At 37.6% G+C, this 23103-nt stretch overlaps 1 protein-coding gene across 25 annotated transcripts in view; it reads right to left on the reverse strand.

Moving 5' to 3' along the window:
* The window catches only part of LOC121873873 (zinc finger and BTB domain-containing protein 17-like), a 101155-nt gene that overhangs the window by 36315 nt on the left and 41737 nt on the right, over positions 1–23103 (reverse strand). The window contains exons 6-7 of one of the 25 annotated variants that reach the window (XM_042377721.1): positions 5054–5509; positions 4038–4125 (exon numbers count right to left, since the gene is read on the reverse strand). The exons of 15 other annotated variants lie outside the window; for them this stretch is intronic. In XM_042377721.1, the coding sequence (XP_042233655.1) occupies positions 5081–5509 (429 nt within the window). In that variant the 3' untranslated portion in view covers positions 4038–4125; positions 5054–5080. 9 more of the 25 variants (XM_042377710.1, XM_042377724.1, XM_042377717.1 and 6 more) reach the window with 9 other exon arrangements.

Below are 23103 nucleotides of genomic sequence, written 5' to 3' on the forward strand. Positions count from 1 at the left end.
AACAAGGTGATGGCCCACAACTACAAACACTAGACTCAGTATAGTATACCTGACCCAGATTCATGACCAGATCACGTGTGTCTATAGTCTGTTCACTCAAACCTTATAACTGAAGCCTAGGGACAGTTTGTAGCAAGGCAATGTTACACAAGATTAAATATTCCTTTAAATTTAATTTAGTCAAACTTATTCCAAAGTTTTATGGGAGGAAATCAAAACAATGAGTATTTCCATAGATGTTTTGAAATTTTTTTTATTGGGAGTCTTGAAAAAAGAAGAAGAAAAAAAAAGGCAATTTATCTTGTATATTAATTAAGCATACAAATAATATTATAGTCTCCATCAAAACAAAATTACAACAAATCATTCTTATATATCAAACAAATCACTTGATACTGTATGGCACCATAAAAATAGGTTATTAGGAAGCTTTAATATTGACTCACTTCCATCTTTTAACTTGCAAGAAGACTCAATCATGCAAATAAGTGTAGAGTAAATTTAATCAATATACTGTACTGTATTATCTAATAATGCTAATTCTTTTCTAAATTAGAAGTTCAGTAACAGACAACAAAGACTGCATTAGACTGACTATCATGAGAGATGCTGAAGAATTATAAATACAGCATACTTGCTTCTGTGATTACACTGGGCACTATCCTATGTGATCCTTTGTTGTATGAGTTAGCATGTGATTTTTCACTGAGGACCTCTGAGCTGCTCGGTAAGGGCAGTGGGTACACAGATAAGGTTTCTCTCCTGTGTGCCTCCGGATATGGACTTTCAGTGAACTCTTCTGAGTGGCCTGATACTGGCAGTATGGGCAAGAAAATGGTCTCTCCCCAGTGTGGATGTTAATGTGGTCCTTCAAGATTTCTTTTCTTGTCGTACTAAAAGAACAATAGAGGCAGGAAAATGGCCTCTCTCCAGTATGTTTTAAAGTGTGTCTTCTGAAATTATAGACGACAGTAGTGTTGTAGGGGCAGTAAGTGCACTGGTGAACTGTGCTGGAGGTGAGGCCCTGCCATTCTCTCGTGTGTCTTCTGCCACCAGTCCACTCAGAGTTAGTCTCCTGCTCCACCTGCAGAGGAGGCTTCATCTTACTTTCACAATAATTGTTACACCCTCTAACCCTAACTCTCTTATCAATGCCAGTTGTTTAACATGCTCAAGCACAAGTGTTTAAGGCTCACTGAAAATAAGTTAATTCTTGATTTCAACATTTCTTTAAGATATACAGTAAGTACTTTTATATAAACTTACTAAACTTCTTCGTAATGCCATCTTATTTATCTAGTTTCCTCCTAGCTAATATTTTTAATCTCCATATATTATGTTCACAATATATGAAAAAAAAATAATTTATATGGTAGATGTTGCAGATCATCTATTGGCTTTAGAGCAAATACAGTACAGTAATCAAAATTTTTACAACTGTCAAATTAAATTCAATGTTGCTTAATGAACACAATAACTTGTAATTTTTTTTCAAAGAACAAACAGTAATGCAAATTTGTCTTCACATAATGCAGGAACACACACAACAGATCACAAGATTACAGGAAACTGAACTCAGTTACTTCAAACATCACTGCCATGACTAAAGACCCGAGACTCAGAAGGAATACAACTGTTGGGTGAAACATTTCCTCTTCATGAGCATGTCCCTCTTGAGGATGATGTACTGTACTGTACTTTTCTTAACCACATCTTACCCTATACGAAAATCAACGATATTGGAGAAAACTTTCATGTTCTTTGACTTCTTAATTGCCCCTTTCCCCAAAATTCTCACTGTATAAATAAAAGTTAATAAAAATGCATCGCAAATGACACATAATAAACTCACAGTGGCCCTGTCCTATGATGACCTTGTGAACCGTAAACCAATAATGTTATGTGTATCCCTGAGGACAATCCCATAGTAAAGGCTGGTGGTGACAGTAAGATGTATACAGCAGAGCCTGTACTTTGGTTTCCTCTTGTATGAACACTAGACAATAAGTACAGACCAACCACCTGAACTGCTAGTGAGCTGATGAGTGGTGAAATGATAAATAAAGAAGGAAAGATGGACCGATTTACCGATACAATATTATACACAGGGTACAGTATCACATTCAGATACATATGAGAATTTGCTGATCTTGTAGAAATTCAGTAAAATACTTCATAAATATTCCAGACTAGAAAAAAAAAAAAAAAACTCAACATAAGATATGATATGAATACTTCAGACTCAAGTTCATGCCTTTATTTGATAAATATAAAAAATTTACACTTGTAACTAAAAATATCTTATAACTTCACAGAAAGATAACATTACTTTTCTCTGCCTCTTATCATTAGTTAATCTTCTAACTTACACAAACTTATAAAAGATGCTGCTACAACTTTCTTCCTCACTATATACCTACAGTTAAAGCAGTACTGTACTTAACCAACTTTTTAGCTTATTGTAAAATGTTCAGGTCACATTTAATAGAGAAAAGGTAAATACAGCGAAACCTTCACGAAACAGATGTCTCTTTCCATATAATCTGTTAGATGGGGGTTTCATATCGAATGGGCCTTTGATATAATAAACTTTAATCTCTACATAGTTTATGAGATGGAGGTTTCACATCTAACAGGCCCTCGATATAATGGACCTTCCTCTCCAAATAGTCCGTTAAATTGAGGTTTCACTAAGTTTAAAGCAGTTAAACGGGCACCAACATTTCCACAAACCAATTCTCATTTCTAAATGTTCTTTTAAGTCACCCTGAGACTGACAATTTACTTTAAAAACAACTACGTAAGAATGCAATGTTAAGAATGAATTATCTATTAGCAGTTATTTGGAGCATAACTGGACAATATATATTAAAAGTGTTTCAGTGTTACAAGGGAATTTTGCTTTAAATGACCCACACTTTTCTAGGTTAAACTTATGTGCATGTAAAAACTCTCAACCCTTCAACAAGTAGGCAGTAAGCACCTAGACTCACAAAGACTTAGTTTTCTCCCCTAACTGGTGTAAAGAGAAGGAAACTGGGTAAGGTAGAGACTCACTATAATGGCTGTTACCCTTTTAGCTACACTCCTACATTACCATTAACATGGAAAATTTAATACATAAACTTCATTACAGTAGTAGGTAGAATAATGCCAAGATGATGAACCTTTTAATAATGATCTTTGGAACAAATCCCCTCGCTTAGTTATTAGGGGTTTACTGTATTTATATTCCATGAAATAAAGAACTTTCATACTATGTACTGTACTGCATTATTACAGTCTCTAACCCCACTCCCCCCCCCAAAAAAAAACACTAATACACATTGCTAATTTCACAAATAGGTATAAAAATTATTTATATTACATCCAAGAAATAAAAAATGTGTTTGCTTAAGATAAGTAAATAGACAAAAGCACCTAGTTACTAAAGTGATAAAATGTCCAAATGCACTGAGTTTATTATTTATGGGTCAACATTGATCTTCTCTCTATTAACTCCAACAATTGTTCCCTATAAACTTAATGAAAACATGAGTAATTGCTCACTCCAGGATTAACAACACTTAACGTTACTACAGTGTGTTCTTACTGCCAGCATCCAGCAGACTGGTTGTTCAGACTTGTAGAGGATCATCAGACTTTGCTTCACAAGGTTATAATATAGCCTGGTGGGTACTCAAGCTTCTGTGTTGGTTATACTCTACTGTCTTTTGTCTTGTGCTCCAACATGTGGTTTTTTAGGGCTAATTTGTGTGCAGTTTGGTAGGGACAATACATACATATGAAAGACCTCTCTCCGGTGTGTCTGCGTAAATGGACATTTAAAGAACTCCTCTGAGAAGCACTGTATGGACAATATGAACATGTGTAAGGTTTTTCTCCAGTGTGCAGGTTGATGTGTTCCTTCAATAACTCTTTTCTTGTTGTCCCATAGGAGCAATAAGGACAGGAAAATGGCCTCTCGCCAGTGTGCTTCAGAGTATGTCTTCTGAGTTTAAATGAATCAGTGGTGTTGTAGGCACAGTGGGGACACTGATGCACCTTGCTGGCAGGGGTGAGGCCCTGCCACTCTCCTGTAGTTCTTCTTCCATCAGTCCAAAGAGAGTTTGTGTCCCGCTCCACCTGAAGAGGAGGCTTCATCTTACTTGTTATTGAAATGTACAGATGGAAAGATACAGCTTTTTGTTTAACTTTCACCAAATGTAATCTTCAGAATAAAATGGACACAAAAACTAAATTCTAAACAACTGCATGAATTATAAATGAAAAAAAATAAATATAATGAAGCATTTTAAGCTTAATACAGTAATGATTTCTGTTTACTGGAAAATAAATAGAGTATAAAATTAAATGTGGTAAATTTTAGCTTTATCCCTTCAAAGTCACTGCAGGATCAATCACACAAACCTGTAACTTTGAATCTGGTCAGGTTTTCTGATAACTTTTCTCAAAATGTGTTCATAATAGAAAGGTGTTTCTCTCAAATATTTCTAAGTTCATAATACAGTACAGGTACACTACATTACGAAGTGGTGGCCAAGCAGATACTGGTCAAGTGTAGATCTGGCTACACGACCCCTTTGTATTCTGGAGGTTCAGCATAGTCTTCAGTACTGTACGTGGTATCTAAACTGCTTCTCATGGGTCGTCAGGGATTAAGGGAACCACTTTCATGCTTGTATTTAACTTAATCTAATTACTGTCTAAGAGGGTACATTTGAGACTACAGTATTGATAAAGAACAGCTATAAATCATCAATGCTATACAGTACTTCCAAAACAAAAGAGAGAGAGTTAGCTAATAGTTTCCTCTTGCTGAGATACAAAGGTTGCCAACAAAGCTGTATTCCCAACATATAACTTCTCAGTATTTTATCACTAAATACTCACAATTGGAGTCGATTTTAAAGTGCTACAAGAGACATTGCCTTGAAACATTAAAGTAAAAACGAATGAAATATCAAAATGTGAATTAGTCTCATACAATGGTTAAAAAAAAGACAAAGGGCAACTACACCTGTTCAGCAACTTAATGGAACTGAATACACACCATAAGTGAATGACCACATCTAACCCCTCAAGGACTGTCAGCATTACATGCATGTGTACGCATGTGAGAGGTGAGAGTACACTTCTGAGCGGAACAGTAAGTACACATTGTACAGGCATAAGGTCTTTCTCCAGTGTGTCTTCGTATGTGATTTTTCAAAACTGTCTTATGAGATGCTTTGTAGCTGCAGTAAGGACAGGAGTAAGGTCTCTCGCCAGTATGAGTATTAATATGTTCCTGCAGAAGTAGATTTCTCGTTGTGCTGTACGAACAATACAGACATGAAAAGGGTTTTTCCCCAGTGTGTTGATAAACATGTCTCTTCAGAGCATGGCTAGTAGTAGTGCTGAAGGTACAATGAGGACATTGGTGGACTTTGCTGGCAGAGTTGACACCCTCCCCTTCGCCTGGGGTCCTTCTCGTAACAGTCCACCTAGAGTTAGACCCCCGCTCCATCTGTCGAGGAAGTTTCGTCTTACTTCACAATGAAATTCAAGAACACTTCAAGCTTCCAAAGGAACACCCCAATTTTATCTCTAGGTATATTAAACTTCAATTACTTTTCCCCATTACATTTTCTTGAGCTTTATAGTTCTTGTGCTAATGTGGTTACAAAATCCAGCCTTAAAACTCTGGATATTTACAACAAACATGCTGTCTGAAATGAAAAGCCTGGAGACTGAGTCAACAGAGTTCACAATTCTCTAAAACTTCCGCTGCTTTGAAATAATGAACAGTAATTCTATCCTTTAAACAAAAAAACTGACAAGGTTAATGTATAAACTCTTTACGTTGCACGGATAGCGAGGATTGAAATGTATCAAGCAAAAATTAATTAGCAGTTTATAGTTTCTTCATCCCATTTCTGTCAAGGTTCTTCTGCTCCTTGTACTGCATTTATTACTTATAAAGGAACGAGTTCTGTCTTACTGTGTGAGTTGCAAGAGTTCTTTAATTAACCAAATAAATAAAGTTGGATCAATCCCAACCCATGATTTTGAGAGGTCCCAAAGGCCAGACTACCCAATAGAAGATGTGTGGATGGTAATGTGAACAACCAGCCTTTGGTACACTAAACACGGCGTTATCTCCCTACCACCTTTCACTTCCCCAGCAATAAAGTTATGGAATCATTCTGCACCTTGGCCAACTAGAACCAGCGAGCAAAGTGTCATACAGTGTTGTAATAAATCGGCTGCCATGCCCCATTAAATCATTACACGACTATAAACACCAATCACTTTATATTGATAAAACGATGAAAATAAAATAAAGTACAGCAGCCATTGTTCTGGTAAGACTTTAATACAATACTGAACATAGAGAGTATTACACAGATAACAATAAATTTTTGTTTTTTTAAGGTTACAAAAGCCCCTAACCTACTCTAACCCTGTTTTATCGATAGCTAATTTAAACAGAACCCAATGCCAATGTCGGAATTACTGTAAGTCAGGGCACAATAGGACTGCACCTCACTTGACCTAAAAACAGTGTTATGAGTGGCTGGTCAGTGACAAAATAAAAATTGCACATAAATCGCTCCAACAAAGTGATGTGGCTAACGTGGGAATGTATTGGTAATAGTGTACAGTATACAAAAAATAAAAAAAAGACAATATTCACTGAAGTGTTTATTTGCACAAGTAACAAACACACAAAGCAAAGAAATAATACATAAATAATAATAACTTTTGGTAAAACACATCTTTAATTGCAGCAAATTAAATAATGAGACCTAAGCGTGCTGTTGACACCCCCGAGCCAGATAGGACGTGTAAAAGAAATAACAATAGTCTCTTGGATATGACTTTTGAGTGATTCCCAAAAGCCAACATATTTGTGGTGGTCAAAAGGCGGACACGAATAAGATAAAGAAATATACAAATAAATCAGGTGTCTTATAATTTATCTGAAGTAACTGAAAGGCAGCCCACATAATGTGTGGCCATAAATATGCCACTTTTAATACTATAACACAGGCATAAGGACATGGAATGGGTGATGTCTCTGTTAAACCTGGCTTCACTAAACCAGGAATGTGGATAAACCAAACTAAAGAAAAAAATCCTGTTTGCTACATGGTTCATCTGGATTACTGTATCCACATGAACTGAAAAACATTAAAATTTGGAGGAAAAAAAAGCCTGATCCACAAGGCTGACATACTCGTAAGTTCACAGCATCACACTTACATACTTCAATCACTCTTTCTTGACTGGCATTCCACATGCACCACACCCCCAAGACTGTGTACGACAGCACTACATTACAGTACTGTACTGTATATCTGTGGCTTGACTGTGTGCAGCACTTCCTATTTTATCACCATGGTAAGTGTGAACAATCGTGTGGTAATGCAAAGCCAAAACATGTGACAAGTGTTAGTGATGAGAGAAGCCAAAAAGTGTGTTGTGTGAGGTAAATGTGTTCCGACGTTAAAAAAAATTCTGGAATCTTCCATCTATCTTTCAATACAGCAATGTTTTTTTTTTAATTATATACCAGGTAAATGCTTTCCTTAATATGCATGCTATTTTCTTAATCTCTTTCAATCTCAGTCTTTAAACATCTAAATAGTTTCCTTAATACTGTACTGCAAGTACGGTATTTTCTTGCATGTAAAACGGAAGAGGCAGCATCCACTTTGTTTCCAATACAAGCAGCAGTAAACTGAAATCACTTTATAAATTTTCAAACCAAAAACAATCAATTAATTTTACAAGAAAAACAGTTGCAGTTATAATAAAGCATAGTCATTACTCTTATGGCTCAATAAATGAGTTTTTAAAGTTGACTTCTGAATAGCTCGATATGGACAGAGGGTACACGCATAGGGCTTCTCCCCGGTGTGCCTGCGAACATGAGTCTTTAAAATATTCTTCTGGGAAGCACTGTAAGGGCAATATGGACAAGCATGAGGCCTCTCCCCAGTGTGAGTGTTAATATGTTCCCTCAATAGAGCCTTCCTAGCAGATTTATATGGACAAAAACCACATGAAAATGGCTTCTTTCTGGTGTGTTTCAATGTATGTCTCTTGAGAAATTGAATATCATCAGTTTTAAATGGACAGTGTGAACAATGATGCCACTTGGTGAATGAGGTGAAGCCTTGCCTCTCGCCTTTGGCTCCTCCTCCATCAGTCCACTGACAGTTAGCCTCCTGGTCCATCTGCAGAGGAGGATTTATCTCACTAGTTATTATATCAACAACACCAACTGAAAACTTAATTTTTTTTCTTCTTCTAAATGGTGAAGGTTTTGCATATTAAAGAAGCTGTATAAGTATAGTGTATAACCAGGACAAGCCTTAACTAGGTCTCCGTCACACTATATACAATACAGTATTTTCACACTGAATACATTTCTTAATATTACCAGTGGAAAAACAAACCCTTAACAAATTCAAATTCTAAAACAATATACCTGCACAGTGTGCAATTATCAGAAGTAAAGCGGTATTCAATATTAAGGTTTACTCTGTACAACATAACTTTAATTAATTCCCTCAACAATGTAATGAAAGATTCTTACTGAAGCTCCATGAATTCCGCTCATCACTTCAGATTTACTGTATACTGTACAGTACTGTATGCAGTATCAACATACAGTAGGTTTGTTATTTCTAAATGAATCAAAATACTGTACAGACAGAGATCTAACAAGTGTCATTGTCAGATCTATTAACAGAGGAATAAAAACCAACAAATTCACAATATAGGAGACTCCTTATGAAACTTTAAATCTCATAATCATTGCAAGCATTTTTTTTTAATAGGGATTAGCCCACATGGGCACAGGTCACTGACCCACATCAGGGCCTGGGGGGCAAAAATATAATAATAATAATAATAAAATCAGTGCTCTTGTCCTCCTGATCATCACACAAATGCCACCTCAGTCGGTCTCTACCTACCCCTTTGCTGGCAAGTGTTGCCAGCAATGGGGGCGGCCCTAGAAGAGGCGTCCCCTCTCTCATGGATACAGACATTTCTGAGACGGATAGTCATAGTGCATCCCACACCCTGCAAGAGTCAGACCTCAGTGACAGTAATGTTTCTATGGGAAACACTTGCTGGAGTGGCAACACCAATGCCAAGGTCAGCGAGCTTCCCCTCGCCTCCCACCCCTCTGCCAACCAACCAAGTAAATTGCATCTGCACTTCCCCAAGGACTCATTGAAAACCGTCGAGGAATGGTTTAATTGGACAACAAAGTATTAGAGACAACACGGTCTCACCATTCAATTCCGAAAAGGTAAGAACCGTAACTTTATCAAGTGTCAAACACCCGAGGTCTATGAAACACTCAGTACTGTTGGATTTGACGGGGTTGTTCTCATGCCTCCTCCTGCTGACGCAGCGGAAAATGCCACATCCTAGTTAAACAGTTCCCCCTATACGCTGAAGTCGAAGATGCTCGTAACTTTAATCCACGTATACTCAGTATACGTCGACACTACTGAGGGTCTTCCCTCGGGAAGGGGAGGATGTGTCCAACCACTGTTGAGGCCCACCCAGTCCTCCTTCCACTGTACGCAGAAATCTATCACCCTGGACCTGCTTTTTGTGTCATCTTCTCCCATTGGGGTCACACCTTCATCGCCTGCTGCCGACATAATCGTCCCAGATGTCGCTTCTGTTCACGTAACCATCACTCCTCCGTCTGCGCCCAGAAAATCAAAGACCACCTCAATGGGGGTGGTGTGGACTACTGTATGTTGTTGACCCCAGGTGTTGTAATTGTGGTGGCTGGCACAATGCTGACTCACAACAATGCCCCGGACGTCCGTCTGCCCCAGGAGAAAAGCCTCCACAAAGGCTGCGTCAAACTCAACCTCACCCCCAGCCTACCGAGCCACATCCCTCTGCGTCCCCTCTGTCTCCAGCAACGCCTTCTTCAACAACACCTGCCCCTGCCTGGCCTCAACTGGCTGCAACACAGCAGTCCCAGCCATCTCCTAACTCAACTACTACTGGGCCTCCTCCCTGTCTCTACTTTGACGCTGTCAGGCCTTGTGCTCCCACCGGTGCCCCCCACAACCCCCCTCCAGTGACACGACACAGATCATATCCCTCTTACACGAATTTACCAACCGTATTGAAAGACTCTTTGATACACTCTGTACCGCCATCTCCAACCTACACAGACTACCCCTGCCTCCAGCTGCTACCCAGTCACCCCCCCTCTTCTGGTTTGACACAACCTGGTAGCCCCGTGTGCCCCTCATGCTCACGGCCTACTCCACCGCCGCCTGGCACCACTGCTGGCGTCCAAACCGAGCCTGACCCGTGCCCAGCTGTCCTTGTCCACCCACCGCGCGCTCATGGACCCGAGGACACCACCCCCGGCTCCCTGTCCCCCACCAGCATGCCGGCACCTGGGGCCCATCCATTCCAGTTCTCCACATCAATTGACCACCATGCGGACATACTAGTGGACTACGTATCTACGCCAAGAAGGACGTCCCCTACCAACCTCTCGATGTCCCCCTTGAAGCCGACACTACCGACGTACATGCCATCACAATCACACTAAAAGGTATGTCCCTCAATCTTGTCAATGTCTATGGCCTGGTACTTGACATTATTAGGGACCTGCCACGCTTTGCCATAAACAGATAAATTGTACTGAGAAATTTCCCCCCCACACACTCATCATTCTGTCACTTTATGTAATTTGCTGACAAAACCCATGACCCTTCAGGCTTTTATGCCCTTAATGCATGAGTCATAAAGGCAAGCATGAACTCTGCATGCTTCCCAGATAGGCGCTGTAAACACTTCTGCGCTTCACCTTGCACAGGATGTAAGGGGGTGCCCAATAAACTAGCCCCCAGGACAATCTAAAAAAAAAAAAAAAAAAATCTAAAATAATAATAATAAAAAAAATTAATAACCATAAATAAATATAAAAATTATAAATTTAAATAGAGTGAGAAACAATATACATATAGTGTGTATGTTGTGCTGCAAAAGTAAAAGAAACAATTGAAACCCTGCAATTGTGTGTAAATGAGGCAGAAAGTCACATCAGCAACCTGGAACTTGGTCACAAATTTTGTGATGCCATATAGCAGCAGGGTCTACCATTAGACAATACCGTACATTATGATTCCAATATCTTCCTGCTAAATGAGAGATGTATACAAATATATCTTCCTTGTGACACTGGTATGTAAATTTTTTTGAGACAACGGTGTGTACACGTTTCAGTAATTTTGAGGTACGATACTCATAAAAATTAGCTCTTTAGAGGGCAACATTGCATTTATGATAAGTACTTTATTCTGGATAATGCCAGACGATTATATTCGAGTGAGAGAAATCCTTGTCCTTTAAGGGGTTGGAGCAATACAGTAAGTAGTATTTTTAAAATAAATTATCATGTGGGTTAGTGGTGAGGGCTGACCAAGAAGTTTTGCGTCATCAAATCAGTCTGTTAGCCAGGACAGGTATTCACAGATGGCTAATGCTGTAAGAAACTTTTTTTTAAAGTACTGTACAGATGTAACTTTCCTACAACAGTACTTTAACCCTTCACTGACCTCACACACATTTCTAGCAAATTTTGTTTTCAGTTATGGATGTAATAACACAGTTCACCAATTGTCTCCATTTAAGAAATTCACATATGCTGCCCAAAGCACTTACGGTACTAGTAAGTTGCAACACTGATAGCAGGAAACTACTCTCCAGGTACACTTAATAATAACCATTCATGTTGAGTATTTTCTGGAGACAAAAAATAATAGTTGTTTTACAATGTCTCCTGTTCATATTTACCCCCTGTATCAACACTATGTAGTATATGGCTTAGAACCGTCATTAACATTCCTCAATATTATCGAAAGCATCAAATTTCTTTCTAAAGTACTGTACTGTACATAAAACACACTAGGTACCCTGTATAAATGTTTTAAAATCTTCAACTTATGATATCAAGCACACTGGAACTGCTCACATTTTCAATGATTCTGGAACCCAGTTCAACAGTACATTAGACATTTCAATCACAACTGCCTCATCAAGATTCATCCCCACATCATTCATTGTTTCATTATGCCATTTTGTATGATTTCTTGTGCCTTAACATATGTATATTTAAAGTGCTCTTTTGAGCTGCATGATACAAACAATGTGGACAAGCATACGGCCTCTCTCCGGTGTGTCTACGCATATGAGCCTTTAAATAATCTTTGCGCACACAAGTGTAGGAACAATGCGAACATGCAAAAGTCTCTTCGCCAGTGTGAAGCTTAACATGCTGTTTCAAAAAAGCTTTCCTTGATGCAGCGTATGGGCAAAATGGACAAGAAAACGGTCTCTTGCCAGTGTGTTTTTGCATGTGCCTCCCGAGTTTATATGATCCAGTTGTGCTATAGTCACAGTGGGGACAATGGTGCATCTTCAACAAGTTCTGTTTTCTGGCATTCCTTCCGTAACTGGTTGAGTCGGTGCTTGACTCTCCCCTCTCAATGATCGACTCCACCTGTTAAGAAGGCTCATCTTACTTGATAAAGTAATATTAAGGCTATATCAATAACTCAACTCAACTCATCCATTTTATTTACCCAAATGCTTTATGAGACAAACTTTTTATACTGTACCTAGTCACTTTGCTCTTTACGATGAAGGAGTAAGGCTGACTGGATCCCACAATAAGAAATGTCTTGGAAAAAGACAACCACCAAATTTATGAGAACAGGAAGTCTGGAGGGACAGCTTCACCATGATATACCGACCATCACTCATCTTTCAACTCAACTTATTACCCCACAAAATTATTTTAACTAGCAATGGTACAAGAAGAGAAACTGATAGCAATGAAAGCTGACACTTCCAAAGGTAAAAGGCAAAGAAAATGTGCTAAAAAATACAAGAAGAAATATGGAAGGACATTTGAGCCAAAGTAAGGTACTACTGTAGTGTCTCACTAAAGGGCAGACATGTGGATGTGGAATAATTTATGAGGAGGAACAGGGTTAAGTCCAGCTGCTCCACTCCCTTATATAAACCTCTGCATTGTACTGGGTAATCATGTTTCTTTCTAAACAAATTTCAGTGTGGAAATATGATGTGAAGCAACAAAAAAAACATAAATATCTCTGATAGTTCCCCAATACCATAGGATGAGGAAACACCCCTCACACTTCCATCAACTAAGTGCTGTCTGCAGGTAAGCAATAGCAGTCACTATACTTTCAGCCTCAGCTCTATTCTGTATGGTTGCACATTGTTACTTCTTATTAATCTTATGTTCTTCTTTACCTAATATTCTCTTATCTACCCCATCATAATATAATCATACAAGAGACTCACACTCATTATCACATACAACTATTATTCGTATACTAGATGCCAAAGATAAAACAACAAATTCGGAAAGTAATAAAAATGGCATCAGAAAAGAAGAGGAACTAGTGAGCCACGTGTTATATCAACTGTAGATGGTAGTGAGAATGGCGGAACAAGTGAGCCACAACAGTGTCTCTCTCAAGGGCTAACAGAGACTCAGTTGTTTGTTACTTATAATTTATATTCAGATTACAAAATAAAGTTTATCAACCTACACAAGTTTTGGTCACATGGAAAAATATATATGGGAAATAAGAGACAAATCTTCCTCTTGTACTTTATTTGTCCAGTTTTATAAGTCTAAAAAATGCTTCTTCTCTTCCAGGCACAAAACTATAACAGCCATCAATGGAAAATAAAGATAAGCTTGATTTAGTGATAAAAAAATTTAGATCTCAAAACTTAGCCGTGATATAAAATACAACTTGGGACATTTTGAATCTAGTTGATAAATTTGTGTTGAGTCATCCTCTTACAGCTGTATGTGAATAAATGAGAAGAGAGAGAGAGAGACAGCCTGTGGGTGTATGTTTGATCTTGAGTCTAACCACCATGCATTATGGCAAGGAATGGCTGCCATTAATTCTTATATACTGTACAGTAATCCATTTAACAAACAAACACATACAGTAAAACCTCACCACCTTAAACTACCGTATTTAGGAGGAAGGGTGGATTAAACGTTTAAAGTCAAAACAAATGAGTGAAATTGATATGTGGCCTCCAATGTACTGTATTGACGAAACAAAATCTAGTACAGTATTGAGATCATTGGCCAAGTGATTCAAACTGTTTATTAATCTTTCAGTGTAGTTCAGCACAGATATTGACTAAATTAAAGAACATGGCTAAGATATTACAGGTAGCACTGCACTGCACAGAGGTGGTACAGGAACTGAACCTTCACACTCCATAGATGTGGGTGGAAGTAGCACTCAAATGTCACTACCACACGTGAGATTTTGAGAGATTGCTTGACGTTCCACACAATGTGAACGTGTTCAAATACCTGAAATTTGAACTAATGAGGTTCATATTGTGTGAGTGTGTTATGACCTGCCAACAGGGTAGCACCACATACTGTATTTGTGTTTATCTCAAGATCACATCACATAACATTGGTAATACAATGTTTCATTAAATATTGTATTGTATGACCTACATTTACAATGTGTTCACATTACTAGTTATCAACTGATATTTACTTAAACATTCCTCCCTCATAAATGTTATTCTTAAACAGTTTATATATATATATATATATATATATATATATATATATATATATATATATATATATATATATATATATATATATATATATATATATATATATATATATATATATATATATATATATATATATATATATATATATATATATATATATATATATTATATATATAGGGTATACCGTAATCCCTAACACTGAAAGCAAGATTGAACTGTCCTTTGATTTGATATAACTGGGATGCTGCCAGGGCTTGTCTTATTCTTTGTATCAGGAGACCACTATCCCACTCATGATATTAATTTTAAACTGAAGTTAACTTTTGTAAGCAAGAAATGCTCAAATGCTATTAATTACCCCAAATCTTTACCAACCAACCAAAGCTCAGACTACATTATCTTTCATTCTGTGTGTTTGCAAATGGGAATTTAGAGTAGATTTCTGTGCAGCTTGGTAAGGACAATAAGTACATGAATAAGGCTTTTCCCCCGTGTGAGTGCGAACATGAACTATCAAAGATGTCCTCCGAGAAGCACTATATGGGCAGTACGGACAGACATGAGGCTTTTTTCCCGTGTGGCCATTTATGTGATCTTCCAAAAGTTCTTTCCTTGCAGCCCTATATGAACAATAAGGACACGAATAAGGTTTTTCCCCAGTGTGTGTTAAGTGATGTCTCTTAAGCCTATTAAAATCAGGTGTTTTGTAAGCACAGTGGAGACACTGATGCACCTTGTTGGTAGGGGTGAGGCCCTGCCATTCTCTTGTGGCTCTTCTCCCATCACTTCCTTGACTCTTAGTCACCAGCACAACCTGTAGAGGATGTTCTATCTTACTCACGATTATAATGTAAAATACACAAATGTGTCATGAGAATTCCCAGTAACTGCACTATGTGCTGTACGCATCAGTTGGTGAAGTTGACATTATTAGGCTGAGGAGTAAATAACAATACGATATGAATTCTGAATAAATAGTAAAAAAAAAAGTGATAGCTGGTACACTACAAATAATAAAAAATTAGCAACTACATTAAACAAATCCATAATTTATTTGACATTTGAAAAGAACTAGAAATGGAAACCGTTCCCTTTAAATATACAAATATTTCACATAACATTTCCTTTGGCATGTACTGCACCTGGTATCAAAAGAAAGTGTTACAATTTACAAAATAAATTTCTTCTCTGACATACAGTATCTACTGTAACTAGAGAAAAACAAAAGGCCAACCTTAATTACAATGACATCAAATGTTTTTAACACAAGATAAAAGAAATCCAGTACTGTACTGTTTGTAGTTTCTTTACTAGGTGGAGAGGGAGATTCTGACTCTATGGCAACAAATTTTGCTTTCACTATATATACTGTACTGTGTAATACTATGTGCAGAACAGAAACATGATAATTATTTTGACTAAAAAAGTCTTGAAGAAGCAGCAAACCAGAAACATTTGATTCCTATACTGTACTGTACTGTACAGTACTTCTCTTTCTTCATACAATATAGTACATATAACAACAATGTACGGTATCCATAATTTATTTATGGCAGGAATAATTTTGCATTTGTGACAAGCTGATTATGTTGCAGTGGCTATACTGACTGGTTATCTAGTTTGTGTTTCAGCAAATGAGTATTTAATGATGATTTCTGAGTTGCGCGATAAGGACAAAACAAACACGCATAAGGCTTTTCCCCCGTGTGTGTACGGATATGGGCCTTTAATATACTCTTATGAGAAGAGTTGTAAGAGCAGTAGGGACATGAAAATGGCCTTTCTCCAGTGTGTGTATTTATGTGCTCTTTCAAAAGAGCTTTTCTTGTTGTATTATAGGTACAATAAGGGCATGAAAATGGCTTTTCTCCAGTATGCCTAAAAACATGTCTCTTGAGAGTCTGAATACTGGCAGTGTTGTAGGCACAGTGGGGACACTGATGCACCTTGCTGGCAGGGGTGAGGCCCTGCCACTCTCCTGAGGTCCTTCTCTCATCAGTCCACTGACAGTTAGTCTCCCGCTCCACCTGTAGAGGAGGCTTCATCTTACTCTTGATAATAATTAAAAGTATTGCGTCTTTGCTTATTCTCTATTATCAACCAAAACTGATTGATGCATAAAAAGGAACATGTTAAGCAAATAAATGCAAAAAAATGCAGTAATGCACTGTACTCCAGGTAACAACACCATAGTTTTTCTTACTGTAATAGTAATACAGTACGTAATAAGAATTAATTTCCTTAAATTTTCATGTCAGAGATTCTTTTCATTTCAAAGATCATCATCACTTTAAGGCCATGTGAAAAAGACATAAACCTAACTGTACAGTCTCCCCGAGTTGGTAACTTACAAAGCATTAATAACATGTCTAATATAAAGTGTCATATATTTTTTTATTAACTTTTTATTAAAAGTATTAAGAGGTAAATTCATTAGCCCTTTAATCTCTATCCCCTCTCACTCACAAGTTCTTCTTTGAACAGTTCCATAATGCTAACATCTGCTACATACACATCATTTATATACTGTACTGTATCTATCACTCAATAAAATTTATAAATAAGTAAAATCAAGTCTTAATTAACAAATCTGATGCATGAATAATAATGAAATTATCTAACATCTTTATTTGCATAAATTTAGATTACAGATGTAAACTCTCAGAAGTATACTAACCATTAAATTTGTAGTATGGAGAGTAAACTGTGTACTACTATACAGTACAATTATTTGATTTGAGTAAAGAGAAAGATGCTTGAACTTGAGATACTTTAATTCATTAAAACTGAGGAAATTATAGATTTTGCTTAATTCAATTTCACTTCAGTGACTAAGTTCTAACATAGCCTATTATTTTGCCATGTGGGTCAACATATGGCTATTTAAATTGGACTTCTGGGTAGAACGATACGGACAGAATGTACAGGCAAACGGCTTCTCCCCAGTGTGTCTACGAATGTGAGACTTTAAGATACTCTTGTGGGAAGATCTGTATGAGCAGTAAGGGCAGGAAAATGGTCTTTCACCAGTGTGTGTGTGAATATGCTCTTTTAAAAGGTATTTCCGTGAGGTACTATATGGGCAATGTGGACATGAATGTGGCTTCTCTCCTGTGTGTAACGAGTAGTGTGCCCTGAGATGGTTGGCATTTGTTGTGGTGAAGTCACAACACGCACACCGACGAATCTTGGCTAGGGAGAGTACCTGAGAGGCTCTTGGCACGTCAGTGGTGGCAGTCCTGTGACCATCATTCTCCAGCCCCACCTGTTGGGTGATGTTCATCATACTCTTGGTGGTCTTACAGTATATTGTAGAGATAAGCATTTCAAGGAATATAACCAAACAATATAGTATAATGCTCAGAAAAGTAGTGAAAATATACCCAAACAATGACAGTATGAAGGAAAGTTATCAAAAAAGAATAACAATATGCCCAAATAATTCAGTGTAAAAGAAACTATATCAAAAGGAATATACCCACAGTAATGGCCATCTTACAAAAGTATGTTAGGAAAAAAAAAAAACTAAATCCCATGTATAGAATGCACAAAATAACATAAAAGCCTAACTTACATTCCTCAGTTATGCAATAAAAAATAAAATAAATTAAACCTTAGATCTAAGTATATTACATAGAATTTTCTCTAATTATCTTCAATTTTTTTTTACGATAAACAAAACAATATCAAGATCATAAAAAAATATAATACCCCACCTACGATAAAACCCCAATGGTGATGTAAATAGATTCGTGCGCATACATTCATGGAAATAAAAAACGGAGAGAGAGACCCTGAAATTTATTGCTTTAACCCCATCATGATAAGCAATTGTCTCTCAGTTATATTGTAGTTAAAAATTTCAGGACATTAAGATTCAGGTTGCTTTCTGAAGTTCGTTACACACACAAAACGCAATAAGTAATAATGGCAGTCCTTGTCAGTCTAAAACGATCAAGTTCTAGGATTCTTGACCAAATGAAGGGCTTAATATTCTCCTCAGCACAGTTGGTCTATGTTGCGACTTAACCACAAAACAAAGACGACGATTTTATTATGAAAATACCAGTAAAGGTCTTCTGGTACTTCTCCCACCTCGACAGATGGCAGCCCCACCTAGTCTGATGACGTTTCTTGCACTCTTGGTCGTCTCAGAGTAACACGTCTCACTCGGTAACACTAACCAGACACCCCCCTGCGAGTCTTTTAATCTTGCATACGGAACTTGAAGACAGTTTATCAAATGAGTGAGATTCTTGCGAATATATTATTACTCTGAAAATTTGAAGGATAAGATTGAGTCGTCGTAATTTCCCTTCTAAGTACTGAGCATGATAAAAGTACAGGTACTGTATGTTCCAGTATAGAGCCTTGATTGTGTACAGTAGTGTAAAGACAACAGCCCACTACTATGATATCAAGTAATATGAAAAATGCATACTGCTGGTTTTAGCAATAGCATGTGTATGTATCTACATATTCAATCGTTGGTTCAGTATAAGGGCTACAATAAGCAGCAAAGAACGGAAAATTTTCCAAAATGTTCAAAGCCACACACTGTATGTACATTTTGTGTAAGATAAATTCTCTGTAGATGTCACTCACCACTGCTTATGGATTTACCCATACAATATTTTCGTTCATCCAACGATTTAATGAAAAGTTAATGTATAAATAGCACAAAGTTTACTTGTAATTGTTGCTTTTACCAAGAGGGAATCCATTAGTTAACATACCCAATGTGGATAACAGGATTTCTACTACCTTGTACTTAAAACACCACATCAGTGACCAACACTCTTCTGACTCAATATTCCTCAAGCAACAAAACTTGAGATCAGAATTATAACAACATAGTACAGTATAGTATCATTAATAATACCCCATCATTATCCTTCAGTGAGACATGACAAACAGGCCACCAGACACATCAGTCCCCCTTGGCTAAGCTATCCCTTCTTGCCCGGGGAATGCCAACCCAACAATTGTGGTTAAAAACAAAAAGAGACAGATGGGTTTTTTTAATGCAGCTGTGAGTTTAACTGTGATTATAGAAAAAAAGTGAAATACTGTACATACTGTTAGTAATTATCTACCTTGCTGGTGTCAAAAAGGATTCTGGCATCCTTTAGAGCAGGGGTCACCAAACTTTTTTCACAGTGGGCCGGATAACTGAAAGAATGACGAGCGCGGGCCGCATAATCATTCTGTTCAATACTTGCAAGCCAGAACGAAAGCTCTGGTAACGTCAGAGCGTAGGCGGAGCTACCACGAGCCGGGGAAGGACTTGGGATCCGACCCGCGGGCCGTAGTTTGGTGACCCCGTGCTTTAGAGTGAAAACATTTACCCTAGGCAGTTAATGGTGCACTCCAAGTGTGGTTCACAATGACAAATATAAAATCAAAAGAATTTTTTATTATTAAACTCAATATGTGATATAAGTGGAAAATATTTACATGTTTTCTACATATGGCACTTAACACAGAGAACAGAACTGCATGAGACTCAATCATATTTTTTCTTCTTAGAACCATAACTACAGAACTCCATGACATTAAAACTTCTACATCTCAGTTCTAGTACTGTAACCTTGCATATTCTGAGGCTTGTTAACCAAAGTGCATTAACAAACAAAAACCTGTTATGATCAGCATGCATAGCATACACTGTTGTAGACCAGGAGTGTGGTGAAGACTACAGGCAGACACCCACTGATATGAGAAATAAAACAGTACTTATACTGTATACTGTTGATGACCTGCCATTCAAAAAGGTACTAAATTCTTAAAAATTCACAGCTAAAAGTTTATTTACAAACATTTACGGGGATAAGACCCAAACAGGTGAAGATTATGTGGCTTTGGTACGGTATACTGTACAGTAACTGGCAACTTAGCAGGAATTAGTTGCAATGGGCATATGTTATTGAACAAAGAAGTGCTTGTCATAACAAAACCCATACAACAGTAATGTCTGAAGGATGTTACAAAGTATGGTTACATCCAGGAAGAAACGATTAAATAATTATTGAAATGTATCACTGCTGAGTTTCCCTCCTCAATGTACAGTATCTGCTTATACAAGTGACTTAACCAATGGGGAAGTCATGACTATGGGACCCACTTCAACTTACAACTGAAAAGTAGGAGTGGACTTGTAAGTAAAGCATCGGACATTCACTCAATTCATGCAGTTTCTAATGTTCTTATCATGTATGTAATGCCTCATAACCTTAGCGGCTCCCTCTAAGGCCTAGTACACGTCTGTTGACTTGCTTTCCGGCATGACTGTCAAACAGCCACCTTCCGACACAAATCGTTGTTCATGACTGATCAATGACGTTTTTTCTGGCATTCTATCATCAGCGATCAGGATGACTCTGCAGTGAGAGGTCATTTGTACACCCGTTCTCACAATGTCCACGCAGGATGAAGTTGTATTTGAATACTTCATAGATGGCTTGGCATGCCTCAGGAATGACTGCAAACTTACAAAGGAGCATCAAGTAGCTCTGAGACGTATTCCTGCCAAAATACTCTCTGCATCTAGTACAGTATCTTGTCTCTCTAATAGCAGTTTTACTTTTTCAAGAAGAGAACAAATGGCCATTACTGGCATTCTGACATAATTTTCAGAATCTCCTTCACTTTCTGTTGGAAGTTCATTAAATATGTGCTTGAAAACTCCCTTAGAGTGCCTCTTCATTAACCACTGTTTTCACCAATGTTCCCTTCCTCACTCTTCCCTATCGCACAAGCAATCACCACACTCCACAAAGCAGCTTTCGTTGTGCATGAAACTGGAGCCAATGCTTGCAATACCATAAACAGAAAACAAATGATAGTTGCTGGTGTGTACAACTCATCCGGCAAGCCTGATCTAAACTGTGGGACAGACTTCTCGTGTCGGACGGCATGTCAACAGATGTGTACCAGGCTTAAGGTGGCTACCAGGACAGAAGTGCCTCCGAGCTACTTCTCACCTCTAATACAGCACTGTACTGTGTTTCAAAACAGTTAGTTGTTAACTATGTTAAATATAATCTCTGGATAATTACAAAATAAAGGATTATATACCTTTTCATTCTCAAAACTCAAATGGCCATAAATCCACTACAGTTCATCAGAATGAAAGCAATAAAAAGTATATAGTATATGATAAATTCTCTGATAATGTTACATCTAAATAAAGAATTATGCCCTCCCTAAATTGACTCACAAACTAAGATCTACTCCTTTTTGGATTCCTTTGCTGTCTACACCATCAGCCCAAGTTGAATGGTTGCTGGCTGATAGCGAGTTATTACTACACGGATGAGTTCACATTTCTGAGTTTAATATTAATAAATAATTTTACCAGTAATTAGAAGAAAAAAATCAGTTACAATAGACAGACGAAAGGAAAAAATTGGTGAAAAATTTGCCTGTGTGGCAGCAGAACTTTTATGCTGACAAATCATCTATGAAATGTAGCAGTTACTCAGGATTCCAAAAAATGGTGAAGCAGAGGCGACAAGTAAATTTCATTATGTTAACTTTAGTCTCACTACACGGGATGTGCTTAAAATGTTTTATATAATAAAATGGAAATAATATCTTGCTAATTAATTATCTGGTTCAGGTGAATTACACCAAGACGGACTACAGTGCTGAGCTGAACTTAGTATTATTGTGTTCATAATATTCTAAGTCTTTTCTAAGTCTCTTACAGATTTGTAGTATGAGATGATAAAAGTAAATTAATGAGTAAATAATCTGTTTAAAAAATAAAACACCAACTTCTACCCATTCCTGTACAGTACTTACACACACTTCGGGTGTGGAAATGCTGAGATCTGCCCTTAACCTTTACTTCTCACTGATTAACAAAGTTCACTACAGTACCTGTATCTAAGAGTACAGTACTATATAGGTTTTAGCGTGAGACTAAGAATCAACAAAACTAATATTACTACATATGGATAAAAAATCCAGGTAAAGTATAAAAAAATATTTGTTATCTTATGTATATTTGTACAGTGACCTTTAACACGTAAAAAATGGAGAATTCAGCACTTCAAACTAAACTTTTAAATATCTGTGGGTCTGGTGAAAAACAGTAATTATTTTGCCTGATCATTTGCTCTGTGTGTATGCATATGTGAATTTAGATTGGATTTCTGGCCCGTACGATAGGTACAAAAGGCACAAGCATAGGGCTTTTCTCCCGTGTGCCTACGTATGTGAGCTCGTAAGTTTGTCTTTTGATTGCAACTGTAGGGGCAGTAGGGGCAAGAAAATGGCTTCTCTCCTGTGTGCCTATAGTAATGCGTCTTGAGATGGCTTGTATTTGTTGTAGTGTAGGAACATTGGGAACACTGAAGAATCTTGGGTGCAGCAAGTGTCTGGGAGGTTCTTGAGGCCTCCCTCTCCCCAGTCCTCTGACCCACAGTCTGCAGTAACACCTGTTGGGTGATGCTCATC

This window comes from Homarus americanus, unplaced genomic scaffold (genome assembly GCF_018991925.1).
Source record: "Homarus americanus isolate GMGI-L3 unplaced genomic scaffold, GMGI_Hamer_2.0 scaffold25827, whole genome shotgun sequence".
Lineage (NCBI taxonomy): Eukaryota > Metazoa > Arthropoda > Malacostraca > Decapoda > Nephropidae > Homarus > Homarus americanus.